At 42.6% G+C, this 18273-nt stretch overlaps 1 protein-coding gene across 5 annotated transcripts in view; it reads left to right on the top strand.

Moving 5' to 3' along the window:
* Window positions 1–17170, top strand: part of larp1 (La ribonucleoprotein 1, translational regulator) — a 47902-nt gene extending 30732 nt beyond the window's left edge. For 3 of the 5 annotated variants that reach the window (XM_039618282.1, XM_039618281.1, XM_039618283.1), the window contains 17 exons: window positions 105–255; window positions 2322–2456; window positions 2990–3142; window positions 5925–6087; window positions 7609–7753; window positions 8250–8424; window positions 8569–8750; window positions 9102–9203; window positions 9403–9729; window positions 10672–10795; window positions 12479–12684; window positions 12782–12888; window positions 13090–13247; window positions 13374–13518; window positions 13725–13834; window positions 14002–14129; window positions 14876–17170. In XM_039618282.1, the coding sequence (XP_039474216.1) occupies window positions 105–255; window positions 2322–2456; window positions 2990–3142; window positions 5925–6087; window positions 7609–7753; window positions 8250–8424; window positions 8569–8750; window positions 9102–9203; window positions 9403–9729; window positions 10672–10795; window positions 12479–12684; window positions 12782–12888; window positions 13090–13247; window positions 13374–13518; window positions 13725–13834; window positions 14002–14129; window positions 14876–15100 (2736 nt within the window). In that variant the 3' untranslated portion in view covers window positions 15101–17170. The remainder of the gene's footprint in view (window positions 1–104; window positions 256–2321; window positions 2457–2989; window positions 3143–5924; window positions 6088–7608; window positions 7754–8249; window positions 8425–8568; window positions 8751–9101; window positions 9204–9402; window positions 9730–10671; window positions 10796–12478; window positions 12685–12781; window positions 12889–13089; window positions 13248–13373; window positions 13519–13724; window positions 13835–14001; window positions 14130–14875) is intronic. The other 2 variants (XM_031738227.2, XM_031738226.2) reach the window with 2 other exon arrangements.
* The last annotated feature ends 1103 nt before the right edge of the window (window positions 17171–18273 follow it).

Below are 18273 nucleotides of genomic sequence, written 5' to 3'. Positions count from 1 at the left end.
GTTCCATATAATTCAAGTCTTGCATGAAATTGTGTAGTTCTCCTTTCATGGACTTTTTTCGCCTCCTCTAAATAGCGGTTTGAATGTGTTTCCCGTCTACTTAGGGCACCAAAAAGACGATGGTTAAAAAGGAGTCAAAGGAGAAAAGGGAGAGCAACGAAGAGAGCAAGGAGAACGTGAAGGCCAAGTCAGACGACTCGGGAGAGGAGAAGAACGGTGACGACGACTCCCAGAAGAACGGACCGAAGAAAAAAGGTGAGCAATGATCAAACTGATTTAAGAATTTGTCTATAATAATACTTTTTTTTTTTTTTTTAAGTGCTTGCTAAAGAATCTGGTTTTGACATTAAAACTTTTGAAAGAAAAAGTCCACTCTGAGCTTTTGGGGTTCTTGCTTTTAAATAATTGGCTTCATTAGTATCTGGAGCTAAAAGTAGTGGTAACGTTGATCAAATGCAAATAAAAGGATTTCAGTTAAGCAGCTCTAAAAATGGCAATAATGACTCCAGAACTGTGAACTAAAAGATGTTAGGATTGTGCTGCTGTTTTGTTTTTGTTGTTTTTTTTTTTTATGGCCAATCAAAGGATGACTAATGCAAACCAGTACAGGGTACACATTATGTGGTAGATGATTTTGTGCTCTCCACTTGTGCCTTTGCAAATACGCCGTACTGCCCGTGTAATATCAGAGAACAAAAGGCCACCTTTGCCTACGTTTATCAGTGTTTCAAATGCGTCGCTCGATGCGTTCACTCCACGTGTAAAGGGTAAAGTGAGTGCCAGATAAGTTGGGTCTTTCATGGCTGCTTAAATAAAGCGTGTTTTAATTGTAATAACCACGTTAGTAGTGTGCGAGCAAATCTAAATAAGCAGAGTCAGTTACAGTACAAGGTTGTATCACTCGAAGTCAAATACAGGTTGCCTTTTAAATTCATGCCCATAACAGATCATTTAGGAGAAGTTTGTGGTGGCTGGTTATAGTTTAGCAGTTTTGGCAGCAGTTAAAGGTTTAAACCGTGCCAGCCAGGCAGCCAGCGAGTGCTTTCTGACCTTCACAGCATAGCTAGCCCTCAGTGTGCATGGCTGAATTTGTTCTGTGTGAGTGTGGAGGAGGGGGGCGTTTCCTGGCTCTCAGGTTTTCATCACCCCTCAAAAAACATACCGGCATACAAATAGTCTGGCACGAGCTTTTACACCGACCTGACCGTTCGTTTTCTTTTCCTACCAATTCAGGCCAGTTGTTGTATTGATGAAGAACTTAAACAATGAAGTTATTTATACACGGAATTGCAGTATTTAAGATCGGTGCATACAGTGCACATTTTTATGTACTCGTATCAGTTTTAAAGCAGTTGGGTTTATAATAGTAAAACTTGTTCCTGGAGATGCATTTGTCAGTTTTTGTATATGTGCTGTGGAGGTGATGAGTTTCATGTCTCTTCTCTGACTAAAATGTTAAAATGAAGAGAACTTGAACAACTCTGATCACAGTATTGAAGCAAATGAAACATGTTTTTCGTGCCCACCAAAAAGGTTTTGGCTTTCAACCGCAGGTAAATCACCAGGACTGAGTAAAACAGGCTATGTTTTAAGTAGAGTTTAATTGACTCTAGTTGTCCAGCAGGCTGCCTCGCAGAGCTGCAGTTTAAAAGGACAGCTGATTGTCAGGGTGTCACGTGGACACATGGGTAAGGTTTTCAGATACCACAAGCAGGAGGGAGGGAGAAGGGAAATGACGGGTCTGGGCCTGCACTGAAGGCTCCAATTGCCACAAAATGTGAAATATAAGTATATTTACAAGCTACCTTTCAAGTGAGACGCATAAGTAAACAAATACAATTGCTTTCAAGTACAAGCAACCAAATATTTTGAGAACAAGAGGGTTGATGACCACATCTCTTACATTTGCAGGGACACGTCACTTCCCTTCTTTATTGCACGTGCTATCTATCACAAACGTCAGCCACATGTCCACACAGCACCCTGACAACCAGCGGTCCTTTCAGACAACAGCTCTGTGAGGCACCCTGCTGGACAGCTAGGGTACTGCAGGATATGTTTTCATCTATAAAAGTCCTGGAAGCCATTATCAGTTTTTCAGAATAAAAGTTGTATGTTTACCACATGCACATATCTAAAGGCTGGTAGACGCAGCCAATCATGCAGCTTACAGATGTGCCGTTTCTAAACACACAAAAACCATGGTGGTGATTAAGATATTCATTTGGTAGATGTAAGAATGAATAAATAAAATAAAGTCATCGGTGCGTGGATCTGTTCTTCCTCTAACGGTGTTTCCTCTACATGTCATTTGAAAACAGGAAACAAGCAGAAGTGGGTTCCTCTGATGATCGAGGTGAAGTCAGAGGGGCCCAGGGAGCGCTCGGCCTCTAGGAACAACAGCAGACAGAATGAAAACCCACGCCTGCCTCCCAACGCCAGGAACGACCTCAGAGGTCAGTCTGTGACGTCTTTTTAACAGGTTTATTTTGGGTGAGAGGTAGTGTCAGCAAGCTGCCAAAGAAGGAACAAGCATGTGGAAGTTGGCTCCACATGGCGGTCATCTCTGGTGCTTGCATGTGATAGCACATCTGAATATGCAACTACTGGAAGTGGCTTTGCTGCCGTGTCTTTAGATGTTGATTATACAGAGCAGATTATTACATTTAGCTGGTTGAGAAAGTGCACATGAATCAGCAGCAGGATGTGGAGAGATTTGTGTGTGTGCACGCTCGACTGCTAATTTTATACTTCTGCTTTGATAGCTTCACTATTCAGCTGTGCACTACACGTATTACTCCACTTGTGTTCAGGAAATGAAATCTACTCGCTGTTAGGAAGACGCTGTATCATATTCAAATGTGTTTTTTCACAATTTAGAAAACTAGTAAGAAAGAGAATTAGTTAGCCTCATTGGATATTTGTTAGGACCTACTTATCCAGTCTGGTTTAGTGTTTGCTGACAGGAATATGGTTGGCTTCCCTGCAGATTGGCATAGCCAAAAGTATGAGCGCGAGTGGCGTGACGACCACGATGAGGTTTCCAGCGTGAAGAGTGAGGGGGCGCCATTCCGCGGTGGATTCAGAGGTCGAGGACGTGGAAGAGGAAGAGGTCGGGGACGAGGCAGAGGTGCCGGGAGAGGTACGTCTTACTCACTTAGATGGCTCAAAAATATCTAAAGAACACGTTTTTTTCACCCCTAGGCAGGTGTGCGCAAAATGTTTATAAGTAATATAGTTTTTCTTCTCTTGGTTTGTGGTCATGAACATCGCTTTTGTTTTTAACCGCAGTAAGTTTTTTTTTTTTTTTTCCTCCTTTAAGTTAAGAGGCTGACCAGACTGTGCACTGACAAATCGGCATCATACAGTTTATGTACACACTGAAACAGACATATCATGTAAATACGATACTCTGTGGGCTTATTGAATGTGCACTGGTGCAAGAGAGAGATCACAATATTTCAAGGAAATTTGATACAAGAAAAAAATGTAGGTAAGCAAAGGGCATGTTCAGACCTTGTCCTGAGTCACTGTCATTCATGACATGTTTCCTAATTTGAGGTCTGAATGTATTGAAGCAAGGTGCTAGCCAGATAATAGTGCAATAACAGTGACACAGCAGAATTCAGATCTCAGCACAAAAGTAGCCTTGTAGTGTTTTCTCTGGAAATTCTAAGTAAAAGTATAAAATGATTTCTTAATGCTGGAGAAAACGATAAACGTAAAACTATAAAACCTCGTAGCTCTGCAGGAGCTGCACAGTATTGTCACATAATAAAGCGTTTCTTCCTTGGATGGTGTATCCTGGTTTGAGCTTTTTAACCAGCAGCAGCAGAAACTTCCATCCACCGTTTGTTCTTCCTGTCATATGCACTGCAGCTAGCGACGCTCGTTTGAGTGTGTTTACATTTGAGCTGCACTGGCTGTACTCGACTGTGTATTTTTTAGCCCCAAGTGGCGAAACGAGTTTATTTTTCACTGTTGGCAGGAACTGTTTTCATGCATATTTTGCAGAGTATTGTGTGTGGAGATTGTTGAAGTGGGCCTCTTTTTAGATACTGAATCATCATTGGAGGCACACAAGTGTTCCTCAATCTTGGACATGCCATTGTGCACACTAGGGGACGTAAACGTGGGGTATCGCTATATAACATTTTTATATCACTTAAGAATTTACAGCTATTATTGCAGATGCTGTGATATGGCACAGTGTTTGTGTAGCTTAGTATCACTCTAACAGATGTGCTGCAGAAGTGATGAGCTCTTCATGTCTCTTCTCTGACTAAACATCTGTGGAGAGAACTTTCACAACTCTGATCTCAGCACTGAAAGTAAAGCTACCTGGGCTAAATCCTTTCAAAATTACTTTCACAAGAGACATCTCAGTTTTTAATTTTGTACCGTTTGGTTGGTGATGTCAGGGTTTTGAGTGCTTTGACAAAACCATTACCCACACAGCTTTTGTGGAAATACTCGTCATGAACTTAAGTGAACTTGTCTTAATAGTATAGTTTGAGGGTTTTACTTCCAGTCCAGTCTTCTGTTCATCTGCAATCATGGAGTACAGCAACTTTCTCTTTATTAATGTTTTAAGGATTTAAGCTGGTGAATTGGATGAATTAAGTTGGAACAGGTAGACGGTGTCTTATCTAGTTTTGGTTGTTTTGGCTGCCACGGCTCTGAATCCGAGTGTTTGATGACCCTGATCTGGCCCCCACCAAGGCTAGAGTAAAAACTAAAAAGTGCAATAACAACCGAGAGTGTTGGAATGAGGACCGGCCTTGGCTCCAGCAGGAGAAACTGGTTTCCCCGAAGGCTTGTTGGTTTTGGCCAGAGTCTCCCTGACACTTCCCTGTTGTTTTCACTCTTTTCATACATACCATCTTCCCTTATTCCTGCCCCCCAACCTCACTCTTCATGTACTCATTTTCCTCCTTTTATCCTACACCCTCCTTCCCAGAAGCACCGGCTACTTATAAACTTTACAATGGTGCCCAAAAATGTGAGTGAAGCAATTTTATTTCCACTTTTCACTTTTTTTTCCAACTTTTTTTTGAGGTTGTTGACTTTGAGCAACGCTGAAGAGACTTTCAGTTAATGCTGAGCACATGAACTTTGTCTTTGTGTATTTACTCAGCCCTCAAGTGGGTGCCCTCCTACATATGCCAATACACACTTCTCTCTCTCTCTCTCACACACACACACACACACACACACACACACACACACACACACACACACACACACACACAGTGTAATTGTATTTAAGAGGCTCACTGCTTCTTCACTTCTGTGCTTTTTATGATTTACATCTTAACACATTTTTTTTCTTAGGTGTGCCTTGAATAGCTTTTGAGTTAAACAGCAGTTAAACTTGAGACTTACTCTCATTAATCTACTCGTACTTACTGTGTGTCAGTCTGTTTTCATTCTTGTGTAACCTTCAATAATTCACTCCTAACTATAACTAGCAGTGTAAGTGACAATATGGTACGAAAGAGATGCAAGAAATGGAACATTTAAAAACTATTCTTAGGGGATTTTTAATAGAAACGTGTGGTAAAACAGAACAAAATTAACAGTACTTGAATAAGAATTAATGCTTTGGGGGTGAGTGCCAGTATAAGAGTCTTCTCTCAGGTCTTCAATGTGAGAGCCATCTGGCATCGATCTGAGAACAAAGAGATGCACTTCCAAATCAAATTTGCTGCTTACTAATAGCAAGTGGAAGGATTTTAATCTGTTGATTGGCTGATTTTGCAAGAAATGAATAGTAAAGGATAAAACGATGTGAGCACTGATAGCTGAGAAGGTTCACAACACAGAAAGCATCTGCTGTTCCCGTGCACCGTCTTTCACACGAGTAATGTATGCACGCCACGCTGCACGGTTTCTGTCTAACTGACTGCTTCTCTCCCTTCAAGGCCACTACGACTATCACTACAGCTACAAGTCCTACGATGTGAAAGACGGACCCTACGGACAGAAGTTCAGCAACTCGGTGACCTACTATTACGACAACATGAGCAGCAATGACCTTTACTCTGTCGATCAGGACCTGCTGAAGGACTACATCAAGCGGCAGATGTGAGTTTAGCTTCTCTGTCACAGAAATGGGTCGATGTCGGGGGTAAACTCATATTTGACAGGTTGCGTTGGGACGTTACGTGCAGATGTGCTGCAGAAGTGATGAGCTCTTCATGTCTCTTCTCTGACTAAATGACGGTGGAGAGAACTTTTCACAACTCTGATCTCAGCATTGAAGCATAATGAGATTAACTGATTGGCTTTTGCAAAGATGGCAGACCTTATGGTTGCATGATGTCACATCTTGACTTCATGGCTTGGCTTTTCTTCCTCCTAAGATTGGATCTGCTTAGTTTGGGAAATAGCTGCATGTCAGTTTAATGGGTTCAACTGGTAGAAATTGTTACTAAACATTTGTGGTGTGGAGCTGGAGATAGAGCTAAACATCATCTGTGCTTCACAGTAGCAGCTTGAGCCTCTACACTTGAATCTGGTTAGTGGATGAGTTGCACTGTGATTTGCTTGATAAAGAAACATGGAAAAAAGTTCTGCGACATCAGCTTTGATCATTTGCGTTCATCTTTCAGCACTTTGCAGTTGCATCTCACTCTCCAGATTCTCTGAATAGTGTGGCCTCATTTGTCTGGCACCAGATTTAAACGGCTATTGTTCCGCCTCATCGTGTCATATTCTGGATTTTGTTTTAGGCAAATTATCTGTGTGACACAGACACACACAATGAACCAAACTATGATGGATCAAAAAGAAACTGGTTTCATCACATCTTTGTTGCCATTACAGTCAACTGCTTTAAACCAGAGCTGTTAAAGTGATTGAAGTTGATCAGCTCCTTGGGGCCCAGTTTGATCTTAAGAGGTCCAGATCTCAGATGACATCTAGAAATGCTTTAAAGTTTTCATACGTTTGCACTCCTGTGTTGTAAGACTGTTATCCCCACAGCAGGACTAGCAGTGCATTTCACTGATGAAATTGGAGTCATTTATGACTTCCCTGCATTTTTCACTCTTTGGAAAGTCACACATTTGGTTGGATTTGGACTCTTGCAGAAAGCCACATTTGGCCCCGGGTCTGCATGTTTGACAGTCTTGCTGTCGATGGGTTGTTAATTTTACTTCACTTATAAGAATTAAGCATCTCTTTTCAACATTACTGAAGCTGTTCAGATTATACCTGACATAGTCCAGTAAAGCACCTGCTGCTGGAGACGCTGTGTGTGTCGAAACAATACATTTTTGCACAAAACTAAAGGAGCATAAAAGTTTCTCGGTGTGCTCCCAGGCCAACTTATCAGGCTCTGAAACCTTGTTAAATCCTCTGTTTTTGATTTGGAAGATATGTGATGACTGTTGACATCTAGACAATGTTACATCACTTATTTTTGTTATGACTGGTTTTCATTCAGTCTTTCCCTCTGATTTTTTTTTTTGTCTCTTTTCCCACTTTACTTGTCTTCTTTAATTTTAGTCCCTCTGATGTCAAAGACTAGGCATGAAATAGCAGCATCTGCTGACCACTTTTCTCCTTGTGTTTTTTTTTTTTGTTTTTTTTTTTTCCTTCCAGTGAGTACTACTTCAGCCTAGACAACCTGGAGAGAGACTTTTTCTTGCGGAGGAAGATGGATCAGGAGGGTTTCCTGCCCATCGGACTCATCGCCAGTTTTCACAGAGTTCAGGCCCTCACTACCGACGTCAACATCATTCTGGATGTAAGCGCATTTCTTTAACAAGTTGAATGATGTCAGTCAGTGAAGACACTTAAAAATTCATGTTAAGCGCAGTCAGAACTGGTCTGAAAGCAGCTGTAGGACAGAAAAACAAGCAATTAAATTGCATAAAAAAATAATGTGAAGCAGCGTTCAAGTTAAAATGCACTAAAGGAAAAAAACCTTTGGGGACTGTGTTTTCCAGAAGCTTCTGTAGTTCATTATGTGAAACAATTTTCTGTCCAGAACTAGCTCGAGGTTACCAAACAACAAATATTTCGCAGGTCATTTTTGGGTTTTTGTACAACTTTAAAAAAATGAATAAATACATTAAAAAAATGATGCAGCTCTAATTAGTGACCTTTAGATTTGCTACTGGGATATTTTCACCTTTGGACAGAGTCAGTCTGGGTAGTTTTCCCATTACTTGTCAATATATGAATAGTCCCAAATTTCTACTAATCGCCTGGGCTAACTGGTCCCTCATCTGTCCCGTCAGGCGTTGAAGGACAGTAAGGAAGTGGAAATTATCGACATGAAGATCCGTCGGAAGGTGGACCCGGAGAAGTGGCCGCTGCCGGGCCTGAACATGCCAAACCACACGCATACTGACTTCTCCCAGCTCATCAACTGCCCCGAGTTTGTCCCAAGACAGATGACCGAGGAGCCCAGAGGTGAGCACTCTGACCTGAAGCTGCATATTTTGTAATGTTTAGCATTTCCCTCATTTACATGAAGAAAGTAAGAATTTTAAGATAAGTAATCCTTTCCTGGTGATCAAAGTTAATGTTGACTGTAATCTTCCGTCTCTGGTGCAGGGTCTCCCAGGGCCTCCACACCAATGCAGCAACAGACCAAGGCTGAACCGGATGTCTCCAACCTCAAGACCATGCCCAAGGGCCTCTCAGCTAGCCTCCCTGACCTGGACTCAGAGTCCTGGATCGAGGTTAAGAAGAGACCCAGACCTTCCCCGGCCAGACCCAAGGTCAGCTCAGAAAAGGTGAAATTCAGAGCAAAACACAAACGAGATGTTGAATTAAAAACATTTTAAGAATGAAGTGATCATGTGTGGTTGTTAGTGTGCTTAAGACTTTTTGTGTTCCTGTTTTGTTATTATATTAGAGGTTCATTTTGTCTATCATATCACTTTTGCTTCACAGCAGCAGGCACTGCAGTTTATTTTATTATTTTAACTGCAGCATATATTTTTGCATGACCCCATTGCATCACTTTCCTTTTGTTTTAGTCTTTTCACGTCATTCTTCATTCTTTAATCAAACCTCGCTTTCCGTACCCTCCTCCACCACCTCCTTCTTTTATTTCCCCTTGTTTGATCGGTTGACTGATGAAGTCCTCATTGCAGCATCAGCAGCAGAAGGAAAAGGATGAGTCGATTCGCTCCCCAGTGCCCCAGCCTGGCTCCTCACCCTCCGCTGCTACCTCAGGAAATAAGGTGAGGAAGGAAATGTGTGTTATATAATGCGTTTGTGCTATTTTATTTAGAGAGTCTTGTTGAGATTGAGACTGTAACTTCATCTTTCTGCAACTCTGTGATTTTTAAATCTGCAGCCTTTTAATCTTTATCAGTTATTCAGTTAACCTACATAATCAGCTAATGTTTTAATATTTTTGTGCTTTGTTTTGTCACTCAGGACGGAGCCGAGCAGGATGAACCCGAGGAGCTCGACTTCATGTTCGACGAGGAGATGGAGCAGATGGACGGACGCCGCAACACCTTCACCGACTGGTCCGACGAGGAAACGGACGGTGAGATCGACGACCACGACGTCAACAAGATCCTGATCGTGACGCAGACGCCGCCCTACCTGAGGAAGCACCCGGGAGGCGACCGCACGGGCCACCATACATCGCGCGCCAAGTTGACCAGCGAGCTGGCCAAGGTGATCAACGACGGGCTCTTCTACTACGAGCAGGACCTGTGGGACGATACGTACGAGCCCGAATACGCCACCATCAAGGTGAGGATGTTCTGCTTAATTCTGCACTTAATCTGGTGGGTTATGAGACAACGATGTCCTGATGTAGAAGTCGGACAGTGTCCAGGTTGTGTCGCTGCCACGTTAGTTGCGTTTCCACCTGAAGCCTGGTGATGAGTAGATCCTTCAGCTGTTTCTGGATATGGAAACAAAACCCCGAACAGAGTTTTTTTTTGTTGTTGTTGTTTTTGTGTTTTTTGTTGTTGTTGCTGCCCATTGTTGCATTGTTGAACTCTTTGTGGCGACCTTCACGTACTCGCCGGCACAAATCCTGTGTCGTGTGGAACAGAGTGCTGCTGTTTATAAATAAACCCCACACGCAAGGCCTCGGCCTGAAGGCTCGAGCTGACGGGCTGCAGGGGAGCTAAAGATGGAAGGTCAGAGATCTGAGTATGCGCGGAGGGATGAAGCCAGCGTGAGTCGCACTTGATGATCTTGAAACAGCAGGGAGGATGATTCGTCGATAAGTCACTGTGTGGTTTTGGTGGTGTTTTTAAACTAGCTTTTGTTGTAGAAGGAACAAGAAAACATGGTTTAGGGATGTATTCACGTGCAGAAACTTCAGGGTAGATGTGTTGATGTGAACCTGCTGGCGTCAGAGCAGTCAGAGATGTCAGATATGAGGGTGAAGAGAGTGTTTCTGGCAGCTATTTTTTGCTGCTGTATCTCACTCTCCAGACTGCTGAAGATAAGGTCTGTTAATAATCGGTGTTGTCTAGAATGTAAGGGACATTTCAAGTGGTGTTTTGGAGTTTACAGGGAAATAATATGAAAATGACTTTGTGCTTTTTTTCTGGAAGACTGGAGTTGGCTTTAAACTTTTATATTTTAATTAAATTGTGACGTTTTCATATCACAGTTTCCAGAAAGAGACATTTTGTCACGCCTCGTTGCATTAACATTTGATTTTTCTCATTTTTACAGCAAGAGGTGGAGAACTTCAAGAAGGTCCACCTGATCAGCCGTGAACAGTTTGACTGCTTGACCCCTGAGCCGCCTGTCGACCCCAACCAGGAAGTCCCGCCAGGCCCCCCACGACCCCAGCAGAGTAAGGACTCAAAAACACAGTCAAATATCCAACGCTTTGGTGTTTGTTATAATAATTATCACACCCAAATCTGGGGATTCTGTGGGAAATCTATGCTGTATACATGTCACAAACTCTAGAGACCTCTCTAGAAGTATAACTACACATCTGGAAACTGCCATGACAGGCCTGTTCACTGCTGTTGAATTCTCTGGCTACTTTTTCAATGTAGTTTTTGAATTTATCATTGAAAATAATGATCCTCGCCTTAGTATAATCATAACATCAAGATATGGACTCATGAATGTTAGTAAATTCCCAGAGGGAGATTGCCCAAACTATTGAAATGAACACGAAGGAAAGTACAAAGAAGTGGAAATAAGAGGAATGCCTTTGGGGAAAAAAAACCCAAAACAAAACAAACTGTCCACAACAAAGAGTCAAGTGGCTGGCACCACATGACCACACACTACCACACTCGTGCCCACAAGGTTATTAACACATAATGTACCACAGATGGTCATAAATGCTGGCAGTGATGCTACGGCCCACGGCTCTACAAAAGTTCACCACGAACGTCTAAATCACCCATGAGAGATACAGAGAGAGCTGCAAACTGGGCTCTGTTTACTGCAAGAACAGTCAGGCAGTTCTCTGCTTGCCCAGACTTTTTTTTTTTTTCTTTTTTGTTTTTTTTCCCCCCCCCTCGTGTAGGACCCCCCATCTTGGAAAAATTCCTAGATGGGGGTCAAGTCTAAGAAGATGACACCATTTTTAAAAACCAGGCAACCTAGCAGAACCCAGATGAGGAATGGCAACACAACTAAAAGAGATAAAAACATAAAATAAATCTCATAGTTGTTGGGGTTTTTGTATTGCTTCTTGTGTAAAGAAAGATTTGACGCAAGACAAAAACAGGCTGGAAAATGAATGAGGATGGGCGTCAGCAAACACAGAGCAGTTATTCATAGAAATAACTTTTTTATTTTACAGCAGATACATTCAACAGTGCTAATAAATATGCCAACATGTCGACATAGTCCTATGTGAACAGTGGTCTGAAGGAATCTTTAAACTCCCTTTGGAACAATTTCCTGAGAGGAAAATTTGGATGGAATGACAAAGGATTGGGTAAAAGAGGCAGCATGCTTCTGCAAATAATGTCATATTCTTCTGACCTTTCTCTAAAATTAGTTTTATTGTGATTGACTCACCACCTCGCCGTTAAACATGCTCTGTTAGAACACCAGCGCTCCACGTGCTGCGGAAAACCAGAAGTCAGCCTTAAATGACAGAAATGCGGTCTCGCTTTATAACTTACGAGACAGAGACGACCCAGTTTCCAGCAACTTGGTACTCCTCTGTAGGAAATGTTACTGGTCTCCAGTTAAAATCTGCAGTCTTTAAATGTACTGTAAACGGCTTTAATAATGCTCATTTTCATTCAGTCATCATTTTTGTTCAACATCATTCGCATTAAAGAGACATTAAGAAGTTCTCAATCCATGTTGGTTCTGTGGTAACAGCTGTGGCTTTACTGTAGTCCATTATCATCACACTGTGAAATAAATGAAGCTATAAGATCAAAGATGTTGTGACATTAGATGTCTCTTAATGTTTCTGTGTGTCAGATTTGCCGATTTAAAAACTTTGCTTGTGAAGTTTTTTGATTCTTTTCTACAACAAATCTTTCTTCGTCCTCAGTCCCCACAGACGCTTTGGCAAACAAACTCTTCGGTGCCCCCGAGCCCTCCTCAATAGCTCGCTCGCTGCCAACTACCGTGCCTGACTCGCCCAACTACCGCAGTGCCCGGACGCCCCGCACGCCTCGCACGCCTCACCGGAAGGACCCGACCATGACGCCTCGCTTCTACCCAGTCGTGAAGGAAAGTCGGCCCGTCGATGCCAAGGTGAGACGTCGGAATTGTTTTAGTGGCCAAAACCTGTTGGGTTCAGCATGAAAAGCTCGGCGACTAAACGTGTTGATTTTTCTCCGCGCCCTTTTAGACGCCCAGGAAGAGGAAGACCCGACACAGCTCCAACCCGCCCCTGGAGTGCCACGTCGGTTGGGTGATGGACTCCAGAGAGCATCGGTCCCGTACCGCCTCCGTCAGGTGAGACCCTCCTCACTGTTACACAGCACTGAAATCAGCTTTGATAAAAGGAAAAGCATGTACTGTTCTATAAGATGACATACTGATGTTTCAAGTATCTTCATTCAATATTAGAGGTTTTTATAACAGGAAAATGATCACAAGACTAAAGGTTTACTGAAGATGGATCTCCACCTAATCCTCCACCTTTCTCTCTATCAGCTCTAATGCAAGCCCATCGGAGGGTACCCCCGCCCTGGGTAACATCGGCTGCACTCCCCAGTCCCTCCCCAAGTTCCAGCACCCATCGCACGAGCTGCTCAAGGAGAACGGCTTCACGCAACACGTTTACCACAAGTACCGCCGACGTTGCCTAAACGGTGCGTTTCCTCGTTTTTAAACATCCCTAAAGTTCTGATCAGAGACTGTTTAGCGTTAATTATTAAAAGTTAATTGAAACTATGTCCTTTATCTTCATGTATTTGACCACTTTTTCTCCATCACAGAGCGGAAACGGCTGGGAATCGGCCAGTCGCAGGAGATGAACACGCTCTTCCGATTCTGGTCGTTTTTCCTGCGGGACCACTTCAACAGGAAAATGTACGAGGAATTCAGACAGCTGGTGGTCGAGGATGGAAAAGAAGGATATAGGTAAGATCTGCAACCTGTGAATGTAGCAGTGACATTGCTATTGGAAAGTTGGATTTAAGTGATTGGGAGAAGAGTAGATGTAAAGCTTTGGCAGCACAGTGGAAACAGGCTCTGTGCAACTGTCTGAATCTAGCTTTTGTTATTTCCAAAGCTCAGTGTGATATAATTGTTCTTGTCTTTTCTCTCTCAACGTGCGTGTGTTGCAGGTACGGTTTAGAGTGCTTGTTCAGGTACTACAGCTACGGTCTAGAGAAGAAGTTCAGACCAGACATCTTTAAGGACTTCCAGGAGGAGACCATGAAAGACTACGAAGCTGGTGAGGAAACCTTAAAACACTCTGCACAACTCAGAGGAGACAAAATGTATTTGTTGAGACGTCACAGATCTCTCCGCTCAGAGGCACCTGAGCAGAGATTTTTATATGAACAAGCTCTTGTCTTCTGTACAGTCACGTTTAACAACATTTGTCTTTTCTGACTACAGGGCAGCTGTATGGACTTGAGAAGTTCTGGGCCTTCCTTAAATACTCCAAAGCCAAGAACTTGGAGATTGACCCCAAGCTGCAGGAGTGCTTGAGCAAGTTTAAACGCCTCGAAGATTTCAGAATCGACGTAAGTTCAATATTCTTTGAAGTTTGTAGGGATAAGCAGGCTATAAGGTGTGTAATAGGGCTGAAGAGAGAGATCTTACTTCCAGTATCGATGATCAGTTCTTTGATAAGAAAGATTAAATGAGAAACAAAAGTTCATAAGAAATTATTCTGAAAAGATTTGAGGTGTCATATCGGATTTAAGCTCTCTGTGATAATAAAGGATATAACCTGATGATATTTAAATGCTACGATGAGCCTAAAATTGGTTCACAAACTAACCTCAGGAAGATGTGTGACTTCTGGCAGGTGAAAGAAGATGAGCATGAAAGATGTGTGGTCCTATGTCACACTGTGGACAGAGGTTCAAAGTTGGGTGTCTTGCAAACAAACAAAATTTGGACTCGATTTAGGATGGTGGTCTCACAATGCGTCTACTGACAGGGAGGAAAACAAAGTCGGACCAAATGGATGCAAGTGAAATGTGAAAATGGAGTTGAGCCTGAGCAGCAGAAGCTGTTTGCATGATGTTTCCTTATACTGTTATCATGATCTCACTGACTGAGCGTACCATGGAAAACGGTTACTGTCATTGGTGTTGATTCACTAGGTTTCATTGGTTTTATCAGGAGTTTACGTGCTTCAAGTTTTCCTGTTCATATTAATAAGAGCCGAAAGGTTTTTGGGTTTTTTTTTTTTTTTTTTTTAAAAAGCACAGTGTGTTGGCGTCTTAGGCGTGTTATCTAATGCAATTATTTCTCCTTCTAGCCGCCTATGGAGGAAGGAAGTCGCCGAAGACACTCGTCCAGTGGGGATGGTCGCCGCCGGCACCCCTCTCAGCCCTCCAGCCGTCCCCACAGTCAGGCCAGCTCAGGCCCCACCCACGCCACCACCACCCAGGTTCCCACAACCAAGGATGATGCCAAACCTACCAGCCACAAAGCCCCGGCTCCCACCGCTGATCCCGCATCAAATGCCAAAACACTGAAGTAACTCCACAAACACACTGGCCCGCACAGACTAAATTAACCACGTCTGCAAGTCGCCGGTTCTCTCTGCGCCACAGGAGGGGGAGGGGCATCCAGCTCTTCATTTCAAGCATGTGATTTTTTTTTTTTTTTGTCTATGAAAGGTTTGATAAATAAGAGAGACAATAAATAATATGCCTCGGTTTATTGATCACTGCTAAGGTTTCTGAACTTTTTGTCTTAATGAGGCAAGCAATGAATGGGTTGGCAAAACACTTGTGCAGACCTTCGCCGGATGGTTTAGGTTTAACATCCTGGATATTTTTTTTTTTTTTTTTTTTTCCCCTCCTTGTTTTTGGCCCCTCCCCCCCTGTCTCTGGGACCCTCTTTGATCGTCACTGTCCTGCTGGCTGAAAGATCTTTGATCCCTCATCCAGATCTCAGATTAATGATGACTATTTCTTCAGCACGAAGTGGAATTTGAGATGTGGAAATAGTTTGAACAAGACTGAGCATCTAAAAAAAACCCACAAAAACAAGCCCTGGTAACGGCCCGCTGGAGGCCGTACTGCTCTTTGACATCCAGTCGGACCAAAGTGGTTAGAACCGAGCTACTAACTTTTTCATCCGCAGCGCCCTGAGAGTTTTCAAAGGGCTAATATATGAAAAAATTAATTTACCTTATGGCTGCACATTAAGGGGAAAATATTTAAGGAAGCAAATGATTTAAAAAAAAAAAAAAAAGAAAAAAGAAAAAAAAGAGAGAGACTTGCATCAACCCCTTGCTATGGACAAGATCATTGAAAGTTGCCTTATTTTAATGGTTTTACTGCTTCTAAGTTGTGCCCGCCACCTTATTGTCGATTGTACAGCATCAGTCACCCATATATCTCACCACCATTTCCAGCTGAGGCCACTAGTTGGTGCTCTCTGCCAAATTTATTTTCCACCCCCCTCAGTCCCCTCTGTCATCTGTCTTCCAAGTGTCATTTGGTCTGTTACAAGTCCTGTAATTCATCCCTGTGATTGCAAGTTGTGGCTTTTTGTGCTGAAACACGTCAACCTGGTGAAAGTTTGTCAGCGCCCCACCCCTCGCAAAAAAATATATAAAACACTTAAACGCGATGGAGAGTTGGGGTTGACCTCCCTTTGGGTGCTACCTGACTTTCTGTCGTCCTCCACCTTCCCGTCAGATGAGCTGCATCCATCCGTTCGTCCATCCATCCATCAGTTGACCATCAGCGACGCTACAGGACTGGAAATCATTACAATCTGTATTACTTGAAGAGGCGATGGTTACGAGGACCGTCGTCCTGTGACGCAGGTGCTTTGGGGGGAGACACTAACGATGCTAAGACGTTTAGCCGCTGACGTTCAGCGAGCTGCCCGTCACCGCTTCCCAGTTCTCACACGGATCCAAACGTAAGCCGCAGGCAAAAACACTGACAGGCAGGTACTGATGTAGCAGCGTGGGCACGCTCAGTAGAAAACGCACCGCTCGACGTCTTGCCTCATCGTGGACTGGATTGTTTGTTCACAACCTGTTGAGTCGTCACTCTTCATACAGGATGATCAAATCTTCGTCCAGCTCCAGAACTGATGATATCAAGCAGAAGAGCGACTCTTCCTCCACGTGTAAATGTGAAATTTGAGAGATGAAGAGAAAAGAAAACAGCTCCCCACCTCTTGTTTTATTGTCTATAGTACAGATATATATTTGCCTTACATGTGTACGTACTCTAACTTTTTTTTTAATGGTCTCATGATTTATCTTTTAATGCATTTTAATTTCAATTTGCAGTGATTGTAGCGTTGTAATGCTGGAGGAGCGCTCTGTGTCGGGCTGATTTAAAAACATCTGTGGATTTCAGAAATGGGAACGTAGCTCACATCACAAAAGGGAAAGTTGACATCAGGCCGTCAACGGGTCTTCAATGTTTAAAAGAAAAAATAATGTGTAAGCTTCTAGTGTTTCATGTTGAAATCAGTTGATTTGATATTTTCTTTTTAGTGAAGATGAGAGAAACATCTCTAATATTACTCTTATTCAATCTGCAGCCTTCAGTTTTCCTCCGATTAGAATGTATGCAAAGTCAAAAAAAAAACTGCAGAAAATGATTTGATTTTTGGGTTGGAACTCAACCAGAAGTTCATCAAATTCTAGATAAAGAAATTATAAAAAATAGTCTTAATGCACATGTGCAAATAGACATGTGGGAAGAAGTGTTTTCTGCTGACCTCCTGAGTGCTTGTAGCTAATATGTTTGCTCCAGTCATAACTTCAGTTTGAAACGGCATCACACCTGTGCCTGGGGGGTTTTTTTTTTTGGGGTCTCCAGAGGTGGATGTCACATTGTCCTGTCAGTGTTATGTTGTTCAGTTTCTTCCTCTTAAATTTAGAATTGTATGAAAATGCAAAGTGAAGCTGTACTTGCTTTTTATTTTATTTTTTGCCCACCCTCCCCTTTAATCTTTCTTTTATCTTCAGGGAGATTTGGATCAGTTTCAGTTGAAACATCAAAGTGTTTACTGGAGAGGAGAAAAAAAAGAGCTATGAAATAATTCAGAACTGAAAACTCATTTTCCCAAAGCCGGCAAAGCCTTTGAATCGGTGAGCTGGCATGTGGCTGCAGACATGATGGACTGCCACCAGAGGGGGCAGTTCTTCCTGGGACAGTCACATGATCCTCCCTCTAATGTGATCATCACTAGTCTCTGGACATTTGAGGGGATTCAGGTGCTTTGGGAGTTTTCATCCATCTCTATCAGCATTGAACTGCTGCTGTCCATATGAACTGTAGGGGGCGCTGCCTGTTCAGCTGGTCAGAGTTCCCAGCTGTGCAGGATAAAAGATGGACGTATGGAAGGAGGAGCGGAAAATGAGAGAGGAAACTGAGCAAGATGTGATGTCGCTCAGAGGAATATGGCTGGTTATGATGTCTGGAGACTGGGGGGAAAAATAAGAGGACAAAATTCCATAAAGCCATATGAATAAGAAATAACTGTATATGAACCATCAATAGTTCATTACATTACAGTATCCTAGGCTTGTCATGAGGAAAAAAAAGATGAAAACGAGGAAAAAAGGAACAAAAAAAATATATAAAATGGAAAAATGTAAAATACTTGAATGAGATCTTGTATTATAACATTTAATATTCATAATATCTGCTTTGTAGGCTGACGTGATTCGCTATT

Source organism: Oreochromis aureus, linkage group 10, assembly GCF_013358895.1.
Source record: "Oreochromis aureus strain Israel breed Guangdong linkage group 10, ZZ_aureus, whole genome shotgun sequence".
In the NCBI taxonomy this organism is placed as follows: domain Eukaryota; kingdom Metazoa; phylum Chordata; class Actinopteri; order Cichliformes; family Cichlidae; genus Oreochromis; species Oreochromis aureus.
The sequence above is the reverse complement of the archived record's forward strand: the minus strand, read 5'-3'. Positions and strand labels throughout refer to the sequence as shown.